Source organism: Cariama cristata, unplaced genomic scaffold (genome assembly GCF_000690535.1).
Source record: "Cariama cristata isolate BGI_N322 unplaced genomic scaffold, ASM69053v1 scaffold28792, whole genome shotgun sequence".
In the NCBI taxonomy this organism is placed as follows: domain Eukaryota; kingdom Metazoa; phylum Chordata; class Aves; order Cariamiformes; family Cariamidae; genus Cariama; species Cariama cristata.
This window is the reverse complement of record NW_009602565.1, coordinates 1-10404: the sequence shown is the minus strand read 5'-3', so window position 1 is coordinate 10404 and position 10404 is coordinate 1. Positions and strand designations below refer to the sequence as shown.

General features: G+C 50.7%; 2 protein-coding genes across 3 annotated transcripts in view; both read right to left on the bottom strand.

The window, feature by feature from the left end:
• The window catches only part of PTPN6 (protein tyrosine phosphatase, non-receptor type 6), a 15768-nt gene extending 7375 nt beyond the window's left edge, over positions 1 to 8393 (bottom strand). The window contains exons 1-3 of one of the 2 annotated variants that reach the window (XM_009694827.1): positions 8380 to 8393; positions 3088 to 3210; positions 2586 to 2780 (exon numbers count right to left, since the gene is read on the bottom strand). In XM_009694827.1, the coding sequence (XP_009693129.1) occupies positions 2586 to 2780; positions 3088 to 3210; positions 8380 to 8393 (332 nt within the window). Of the gene's footprint in view, positions 1 to 2585; positions 2781 to 3087; positions 3211 to 3482; positions 3774 to 8379 lie in introns of those variants that run through there. The other variant, XM_009694828.1, reaches the window with a different exon arrangement.
• A 1400-nt stretch (positions 8394 to 9793) lies between these two features.
• On the bottom strand, positions 9794 to 10380 carry LOC104157480 (chromosome unknown open reading frame, human C12orf57). Its single transcript, XM_009694826.1, has 2 exons — positions 10209 to 10380; positions 9794 to 10122 (listed from the first exon to the last, which is right to left on the bottom strand). Exons 1-2 carry the CDS (start codon positions 10330 to 10332, stop codon positions 9974 to 9976), a joined length of 273 nt encoding a protein of 90 aa, XP_009693128.1. The 5' UTR covers positions 10333 to 10380; the 3' UTR covers positions 9794 to 9973.
• Positions 10381 to 10404: the final 24 nt, after the last annotated feature.

Genomic DNA, 10404 nt, shown 5'->3' with positions numbered 1-10404 from the left:
AGGATGCTGTTGGCCTTCTTGGCCACCTGGGCACACTGCTGGCTCATGTTCAGCCGGCTGTTGAGCAACACCCCCAGGTCTTTTTCCGCTTGACCACTTTGTGACCACTTTCAACTCTTCCCCCAGCCTGTAACACTGCATGGGGTTTTTGTGGCCAAAGTGTAGGACCCATCACTTGTTCTTGTTGACCCTCATGCTGTTGGTCTCGGCCCATCTATCCAGTCTGTCTAGGTCCAGGTCACTACAAGCAGGCTGGGAGATGGAACAACCCTGGCCTCCCCTCCTACTGCTGGGCTGCAGATCCATAGCTAACGCGACAACCTTTGCTTTTAGGAACAGCATATAAATAGCAAAGGCAACAGGAAACCAGAAGTAAAAATAGAGCCCTAGTAGGTCTGCTGTGATGGGTCAAGGTGTGTTCAGCTGTTTCTGGGGATGCTGCCCCAGTGCAAGCAGGGCTCTTGGCCCTGCAGAAACTCCAGATGTGGTCCAGGTTGTCTTTGTGCAGATCCTCCAGTTCCTCATGCTTATTCCAAGCTCCACAGTCTCTTTGGACCACACCAGAAAGTCCTGGGTGGTACTGCCAAGTAGAGATGCGGAAGACCATGTTCACAGCAGTTCTGTCCTCCTTTCACAAAACTCGCTTGGGAGCTGGAGCTAGAGATCCAAATTATAGAAAGTTGAGAGCTGTGTGCTCTGGGCACTGGGAAATGCTCTGAATCATCCCACTCCTCCCAGTACCCATTTTCTGGTGGAGCTTCTACTGGATCTGAACCCATCTCAGCCCAGGGGCCACCACAGCCTTGGTGCTCCTGCCCTGGCCCCTTCACTCCTTCCCAGCTTGGTGTCAGGGAGGGGTTTCGGGCCCTTCTCCTCCAGCAGGGACGGGCCTGGTTCAAACAGGCCCCTCTGGTCCTCGGACATCCCCATCTCCAGCTGCAGCCGTGTGCTGGGCTCTGCGTTCAGGGGCCGTTACAGCACAGCTGCTGTGCCAGCCGAAGGCTGTGTTCACTGCAGCTCTGTCCCACTTCCACAGAGCTGCCTTGGCAGCTAGAGACACAGCCATTTTGGCCATCTCCCCTGGTGAACAGCATTTCAAAAGCAGGTAGCTGTTGCATCAGACTGACTTGCAACGCTCCTCCCTGCTCCCGCTCTTTGCAGATACCGCAACAAGCACCAGCCACGCTCCGTACATCATTGCGCACACCGCCATCACAGCCAGGCTGATGCTCAATATATGAGCCAGTGTGGTTAGAGCTGTGGGACTGGGTTTGATGCCCATGGAGCAGCCATCACTGGAGGTCTGGGGTGGTACTGGTGTCTATGCTGAACTTCTATCTGTTCCCAAGAATTGAAATGGAGTTCAGGAGGCCATGACCCAGTCACAGAAGCAGCTGCAGCATTCATCCACCCCTGCATCTGGCTGGAGCAACACATTCCTCTACACAGCATCTAGGAATCATTTTGACAGCAAGATGTGGCAGACAGTTATTGTGCGTTGGCAAGTAACTTCTGTTGATCGTGACCTCACGCGCTGCAAGAAGTAGCTGGTAACTTTCATCGCATGGCAGTCATTAAGTTATGAACTTCCTCCCAAAGAAGTGTTCAGCCACCATGTGCCATTGCTCAGATGCCCCCTGGGGAATGGTTGACCCCTCCTGCTCATCAGAGAGCTCCCCGGGCCTCCCCTCCACAGGTAGGAAGGGGTTAATGGGTCCCGCTCCCCCCTCCCTTCCCCCAGTAGAGCCCAGCTCTTCATCAAAGCCACGTGATGGAAAATCACTTGGGGAGAGAGTGAGAGGAGCTTTCGTAAGAGCCTGACGGGGGGAGAAGTTTCCAACCGCAGGGAGGAAGGGAGGAAACTGCAGGGCCACAACCCAACGGCCTTGAGTGGAGAGGACAGTGGGCAGGCAGACGCTGGCCCCTCTGCAGCCTGACCCCAGAGTAAGCAGGGGTGTACCCAGGCGCTTTGCCCAGGGCATCTTTGCTCCCTGTCTCCAGGCGCACAAGGAGGACATGTCAACCCCAAAGTGCGGCACAACTGCTCCCCGAGCTGCATCAAAGAGCCTGAAAGCACAACGCAAGGGCAAAACCACCTGATTTGATTTAGGAACTTAGTGTCAGAGACATATGCAAAGCGGGGACAGGAAGGAGACTAAGCAGGCTAGGAATAGCAAGGGAACACAGTCCTGCTCTCAGCTACGTGAGTCACCCAGGCCCCAAACAACCAAGGAGGTTGGACTGGGGCAAGACTGAGGGTTTCCACATAACATGTCACTCTACGGACCGCTGCAGACCCATAACTAACATCACAACCTTTGCTTTTAGGAACAGTATATAAATAGCGGAGACAACAGGAAACCAGAAGCAAAAATAGAGCCCTACTAGGTTTGCTGTGATGGGTCAAGGTATGTTCAGCTATTTCTGCAGATGCTGCCCCCATGGAAGCATAGGAGGCTACGGGAGGCAGGAGACACTTTTTGCAGGGTTTGCCCTAGGGATGCAGGCAGGGCAGACAGAAGGGCATGAAACACAGAGGAGGTCTCGTCACAGACAATATACCAGCTGCTTTGCTTTCTGCGTACCTCTCTGTAGTGGGGTCGGAACAGTTGAGCGGGTATCGCAAGTCGATGATGGTTCCATCTTTGTCCTGCAGTGAGCCCTGTTGCTGCGTGTAGTACTCCACCAGTTCTGACAAGGTGGCAAACTTCTCCCCTCCATATAGGTCATAGAAATCCCCAGTATTCTGGATGCGGATGTGGGTTACCTGATCACCAACCCTGTGGGATGATGCAGAGAGCAGTCCAGTGAGGCGGTTGGAAAAGAGGCAGAAAATGCTCTGCGTCACCTCCTGCTGTGGAACCAGAGCAAACTATACCAGTGAAAGGAGATGACTGGAAAGAGAAGCTCCTGGGGCAACTTGAGGGAGGGTCTAGAAGATGCTGGGAAGCTCAAGTCCTTTTACAGCTTGGAAAGAATTCAGAGGCATAAGGACAGGATGAAGAAGACACCAGAGAACATGTGAGGATCTAAGCATTCTGCATATGTAACCCTGAAAAGACCGAAGTTGGGGTTCAAGTTACTTACCGGACTGAAAGAGAAAAATCCCCCTGATTCTTCCGACTGGGTCTGGCCAGAAAGCTCCCATGGACACCTCGTCCCTTCAGTAAGGCTTCAGCTTCCAGCCCACTCAGGTCACGGTGAAACCACCTAGCAGAGCAGATAAAACCAAGACCAAGTGAACAAAAAAGGCCAGGCACTATTGTGGAGACTTGTACAGTGAAGAAGGGTCCCCGGTCAGTATCCCTAGAGATACCCATACAGGTGACAGCCAGCAGCAGCATCCCTTCCAACCCGATACCTCCCTCAGGCTCTGAAACCTTTCCATGGAGACACAGCTTGCAGGATGATCCCCTCTCTGATCTGTCCTACTTTCCTGGCCCCCCTCCTTATACACACACACACTTCTCAGCCCCTCTTACCTCACCATTGTGGAGGGCAAAAGAAGAGAAGGCCAACTGGCTACCACCAAAGCAACTCAAAAAACACAGAGGAAAAATCAGTTTGCGCTGGTGAGGAAAGGGAAGTTGGAGGTCTGTGCTGGAGCACCCAACGCCAAGCTGGTTTTGCACCTCGTGGGAGCTGGCCATGTATTTCTCCTGGCGTCTACCGTCAATCCATTCAGACTCTCTCCATCCACCTGTGTCGCGATACGCGCCTTGGTCTCGGTGCCCCTGCGCAGCGCTGCTGGGCACAGGCAGGCGCCAGCCCCTGCGCGGCTCCAGGAACAGGAAGCGCTCTGAGCCATCCACTCCCCAGCCCCAAGCTGCTTTGCGCACACTTCTGCTTCTCCTTTTGTGTCTTTCCTCCCCATCCCCCCTGTTATTCTTGGGTCCCTATCTTTTTTCACACCAGGGATGACTCTACGAGTGCATCTTAGGTCCCGGCCGTGCTCAAAAAATTCAGTTCTGCTCTGCCTCTGTTCCCCTTTTTCCCCCAAAAGGCCAGTAAGAGACATGGTGCCAAGTGGACCACGGCTGCCTGGGGTCACCCACACACCTGCAAGGCCGAAGCAGGCAGCAGAAGCTAGCACACGTTGAGCAGCGAAGCACCCTGCTGCAGGTTACGACCGCCCAGGCACACAGCTTGGCTCTGCTGGGCTGCCCTCAGCTACCCAGCTGAAACCTCCATATTCCAGCTCGCTGATGAAACCTCTGGGCAGAGAAATATCCTACGTGCTCTGTACAGCCACAGGGGGAAATTTGTGCAAACCCAGAGCTGCAGACCGTGAGGTCCAGGCTAGGATGCACAGCACCGCCTTCCTGAAAACAGCCTGCTGGGGCCGTGGCTGACACGAGCACTGGTAGCTCGAAAGGGATGGGGTGGGAGGTGCTGTGGAAGCTGCCCAGCAAAGCAGGCAGAGAGCAGGACAAACAGCTGCTCCTTACAGCGGGCCCACGCAGCACCAAGAGAGCTTAGCCTAGGACCTTCAAGATCCCAGTACAGCAAACTGAGGCCAAAGCTGTCAACCTGGACAACTAGATACAAAGAAGGAAAACTAACCATTTCCAGTTACAGCCCATGACTGCCCTTCTTCCATAGCACTGGTTTCAAGGTCTGCACGTCCCATGAAAGCATGGGAGCTAAGCAGTGGCCAAAGAGGATCCAGCTGGCAAAGGAGCCCGACTTTTCCATGGAGTCAGCTCAGCTACCCTGTGTGGTGGTGTGGGCAGCAGGAACAGCAAGAGACTTGCTCTTTTCAAGTATCAGCAGCTGCAGACTTCCCCACACACCACCAAACTGGGAAATCCCGCAAAAAGCTGAACAGACTGCTAGCAACGACCAAGACAAAACTCGTGGCCAAGACAGAAACTAACAATAAAGGGAAGTACAGGAGAGATGAGTAGGAAGCTAAACTTCATTGCTAGAAAGGCAACCCAGGCACCTATAACAGCTTCCTTTGAAATGCTTCTAGTTTCACACTCATGATGAGCCGGGATGTGGTAAGCTGCAGGGATCCAGCCGTACTGACTTAAACCTAATATTTAAAAAAAAAAAGGAGACTTTAAAGGCACAGAGACCTGTGGCTCAAGGGAACAACTTCTACACAAAGTTGTAGAAGTTGCACCTAAAAGACTGCACCTAAATCAGAGCCAGTCTAACACTGGCACAGGAAAGAAATATTGTTTAGTGGTAGGAGAGAAATGACAGGAACTTCTAGGCAGAAGTCCCAAAAGAGAATTCCTGATATCAAAAGAGTATTAGATTATGTAGGGTCAATATGAAGCCACAGTAGACAAAAAAAAACAAACAACCTAGGCATCCCTACACCTTACAAACTGGCTGAGGGAGAAAAATCTGTCCAAGGAAGAGAACATTCATGGGATACAGGGGAACAGGGGAAGAGCAGGGCAGCAAAGAGCCCAGATCAGAATAGAAAGGGTGAGTTAGCACTAAACCCACGTGAGTCTGTACCTTCCAGTAGGGCCAGCCACAGGGTGCAGTGTAACACAAGCATCAGTACTTGTGTGGATACAAATCCCAAATCACGTAATTTACAGGATGAATTTATACTTCTGGTTGCTTTCAGCTCAGGAAAGGAGTGGATGCACACAGCTGCCTTGGTGTATTTGATCTGGGCCATCTAATTAAAAACTACCAGGGAGGAGCTCCAGCTGGTAAGGGAAATACCACAGCAGAGAAGCAATTGGTTGGTGTCTTTGAGGTTGCTCTGCCAAATGGCTGCAGCACGGAACAGCAGACTATAATTGAGCTGCTAAAATATTTTCTTAATATAATTAACAGGTCAAGAGATTTCAGCGAAGAGACTACTCTTACGCTGTTGTTTGGCTTTCAGTACAACACAGGTGGTAGAACCTCATCCTGTAAATCCTTTGTGGAGCCAAGCCACAGCTAGCACAGGAACAAATTTAGAGGAGAAGATAAATGAAATAGCTAATTAAGAGTCACCCACATCTGGACTGCTGTAGAAAAGACACTGAGAAACTGGACAGAATCCAGCATAAAGCCACTAAGGCAGGGAAGAGCATGGAGCACAGTAGAAACAGAGGAAGCTGGGTTTGTTCAGCTTGTAGAAAAGATGCTTAAGGAGGGATTTAACAGCTGAGACTACCGAAAAGAGAAGATGAGCCAGATTCTTCTTTGTGGGACACAGCAAAAGAACAAGAGGCAACAGGCATAGTTTGCAGGAAGGGAAATTCTGGTTCGTTATCAGGGCAAGTTACACACGCACTCCCCTGCAAGGGTGGTTCAGCGATTGCCATGGGTGCCCAGCCAGGCTGGGGCATCTCCGCTCTTGGGGTTGTTCAGGACTCAGCTGGACAAGGCTCTGAGTAACCTGATCTAGCTCTGGGGTTACCTCTGCTGTGAGCAGGGGGCTGGACTAGGGGATCCAGATTGCAAAATGGTTGTCAAAGGAAGAGTAGAGGAAGAAGTTATGTATAGAGTTTCTTTTCCCCCTGTTCTCCCTAAGCCTCTATTTGCAGCTACTTGTAGAGTCAACTGACAAATCCGTAACAAATTTAGCACCCTTTGGCAAGGAGTTCCACCACTCAGCTACGGAAACACCCCCTCCTTTGGCTTGCTTATAACCTGCTCCCTGCCTCATTTTTATTAACATCTCGTTGTTGTAAAGAAAGAAAAAAATCAGTGACCAATTCCTGCTTCCTATTCACCCCCTCCAAGCTGCTCACAATACAGACCTGTAACATCCATATCCTTCCTCAGACGTTTGCCAGGCTGAAGATTCCAACCCTATTAAGGTGCTCTTTGTACAGAACTATTCTAAACGTCTGATCATCTTCGCTGTCCCTCTCCAAGATGTTTTCAACTCTGGTGTATGGTTTTGGAGATAAGAGCGGAGGGTGGCATAGAACTGCAGTGTTCGAGGTGCTGGTGAGTCATGGACATGTACAGAGACAGTGAGGATTTCTGCTCTTTGTTCACCACAACTGAGCATTAAGCTAACAATTGCAAGGAGTTATATACTATTAGTTCACAGTTCATTGTTTTATATGTAAATTTTGAATTCTTTTTCTGCATGAACACTGTTTTACATATGTCTATATGGAATTTCATATGCTGTTCTATTGCCCACTCGTTCACTGTTCTAAAGTCCTTCTGCAGTTATTCACAGTCAACTCCTGCCCTATTATCCTGAAAAACTTTCTACCATCAGCCAATTTTCTCACCTCACCAAGCTCTATTTCCAGGTCATTTGGGAATATAGTGAACAGCATGTATTTCAGGTTAGGCCCCTGTGATCTGACCACTGATGACTTCCCTTTGCTGTAAAAACTGGATGTTTATTCCCACCTTCCATTTCCGATTTTCTACTAATTCTTTACCCAAGAAAAACTTCATCTTCTTTCTTATTCCATGACTTTAGCTTTATTTAAAGACTTTGATGAGAAAATCTTGTCAAATCATTTTTTGGAAATTGAAGGAAAGTATATCAGCCAGAAATGCCTTATCCACGAGCTTCCAGAGTCCCTCAAAAAACTCCAGTTTCACAAGACAGGACTTGCCTTTACAAAAGCAGATGCCAACTCCTTCTTTAATATCACACTCATTGCTTTCTCCGTTGTACTGTCTACCCTCTTGCCCAGATACCAACTTTATTGTTCTGTGCTTCCCTTGCATTTGGGGGATCTCATTTGGAGCCCTTTTTGAGAATCAGCATTGCACTTGTTACTTCTAATTCTCAGCATTGAGATGATGTTAGATGGGAGGTTTTGCCATTCTGCACAGAACTGCATCGTAGTTCAATTGTTATTGCAGAGCGAAGGCTATCTGGGCTTGGGGAACGGGCAGACGGACCACCTTCCTGGGACTTGCCCAAGCCAGGGGACTCCAGAACAGTGCCAGACCACCATGGTTGCCCAGATCCTTACCAGAGAGTAATACTGGTGTGAATCCCATTTCCTTACACCGTGCCACTGCAGTCTCTAGAGCAGAGCACCCGTTTGGACTGACCATGAAGATTTTATGTCCTGTTGTTCTATAAAGGGGTAGAAAGACTATAGCAAATCGAGAAATAACCAGGATTTAAAAGGTCAGCCAGCTGACCTCTCTTTGTACAAAAACATTCAGAGGTGCTGCAGCTGCGGGGCTGGCAGAGTTAACTGTAGCGGACTGGGCTTTGCAAATCCTGCTTGCTCTTTATCAAAGTGAAGACGAGGAACAGTAACAGCAACAACAATCTAAAACACCGTAACTCTACCAGTCTTTTGGCTATCCTGTAGCTCCTATTAGAAGGTGGCTTTTTTTCACCTCTGTGTCAGATTCCTACTGCCAGTATTTTTATTTTTCTCACCAACAACTCGTTTTCTTCCCCTAACTAGCATTCGCAGCACTCACCCACAGGATGGCATCAGGATCTTGACTCTCAGATCCCCACTGATAGGGAGCTGACAGCAGCTGGTGGAAGAAGTACCACAGCCCTTAACCAGGGGATCCTACTAAAGAAAATAAAGCAATATTGGAATTACCAAGACAGTATCTGGAGACAGGCTTGGTAGAAAGATCAAAGACCTTGACAGAGGAGGGATGGACTTGCACCCTCCCAACAGGACTGGATGCTCATGGCAGTGAGTGCCACAGCTCTGGAGGAGCAGCTGGAGCTGCTTGGGGGCTGCAGCACCTCCTGTGACTCACCTGTGTCCGATCCTCACACAGGCACCGTCCCGAACTCCGCCTGTTCCTAAGTGGACTAAGAGGAAGGTAGGTCCAGGTCAGGCAAACCGCAGGCCTCAAGAAGGCGGCTTAATTTTCACCATTTGCAAAGCACTTCCTGGGCTGTAGTTAATGAGTAATTAGAGGGGTGGGGGAAGGCCAAGGCCTAGCTGGGAGAGGTAAATGGAGACGGAAGGGACCGACTGCTCTTCCTGCCTCCTATCCACTAAGCTCACGCCCTTGCTGGCTACATTCCCGCCTGGTTTGTAACCGAAAGGCAAAACCGGACGCAGTTCTCTCACACCTGGCTCACAGCTCCCTGCTCTCCCAGGCCTGGCTTCTTCACCCCCAGCCCTGCCACCTTGGCCCCCATAGCCCTCCCCAAAGACCTCAACACTTCCAAGGGCGACAGGCATGCAAGGCAGGAGGCTACAAGTAGACCTATCTGACATCCCTTCGTTTGAATCAAGTCGGAAACACAAAACATCACAGTGGTGCAAGGCTGCTCTGCTAGGTTTGTCTCGCTTCAGTCCCAAAAGACACGAGATACAATTTTATGTTGTTCTAATCCAGGCTGCAGCCAAACGGGGCAAGTCCAGCCCTCCCACGCCGTGCCGCTCCCTCCTGTGTCTCTCTGCTGCCTTTGTCATTAGGGCTAATGTGCTTGATTGCACAATCAGCCAGAAAACAATGCAGCCACGGGCACTGGTGGTAGAAGTGAGTTAGCTGCACCCACCCAGCTAGGGACAGGAGCCTCGGCAGCATGTATAGCACTAGACTGTGTTTAGGGACACATTACCTAGTATGTTTCACATAGCACATTTGTAAATGCTTCCTCTTACACAGGGCTTAGCACTTCTGAAATGTTAAACAACAAAAAAAGTCACTTTAATATCAAGTCCTAGGGCTTCATGCTAAGGCTTGTATAAACAATTGCCTTCTTTTTGCAGAACTTGGTACCTACTGGGCCCCTCAAAACACTAGCACAGGTTTCACCGGGCATAAGGTGGGCACTGTGGTAACTGCCTCTGCACCAGCAAGAAGCATCTGTGCCTGAGGAGCACTGCTGAGCTCACATTCATTCATAAAACAAGGGCATTTTCAAGACTTTTTTTATTCACAAGCAGACACACAAGCAGGCACAAAGCATGCCATTTATCTCAGGTCAGTATCTCCCTTGTTCAAGTGCTCCATTCGCGGGGCTGACGGGACCTGCACCTTGGATGGAGGCCACCAGCCAGAGCACTGTGACCTGGTGGGACAGGAGAGGTCCACGGTCTCAGGAGGTTGTCACTCCACTAGTCCCAGTCCCATGCGGTGGCAGCGTCATGGGCGGCAGGAACATGGCCTTGAGCTTGCCCGACATGCTGGCGATCTCCGGGTCCTGCGACTCGTAGGACTTGATCAGCCGGGCAAACTTTAGAACCCCTGCAAGAAAAAGGGGCGGGAAGGAGGCACCCCCCCGCTGCCGCTCCCTCGGCGGGCCCGGAGCTCCCCGGCGGGGGACAACCCACCTTCGCCATCATTGCTGAAGCCGTAGGCTTTGATCACGTCCTGCTGGATCTGGGTGGCCACGGGCAGGAGGAACTGCAGCATCTTGCCCATGTCGTTGCAGGCGTTGTCCCGAGCCTCCTCCATGCGCTGCGCGTTCTCGGGGGCCCCGAAGGCCTTAATCACCTCCGCCAGCACCGCTGCAGGAGACGGGCACAC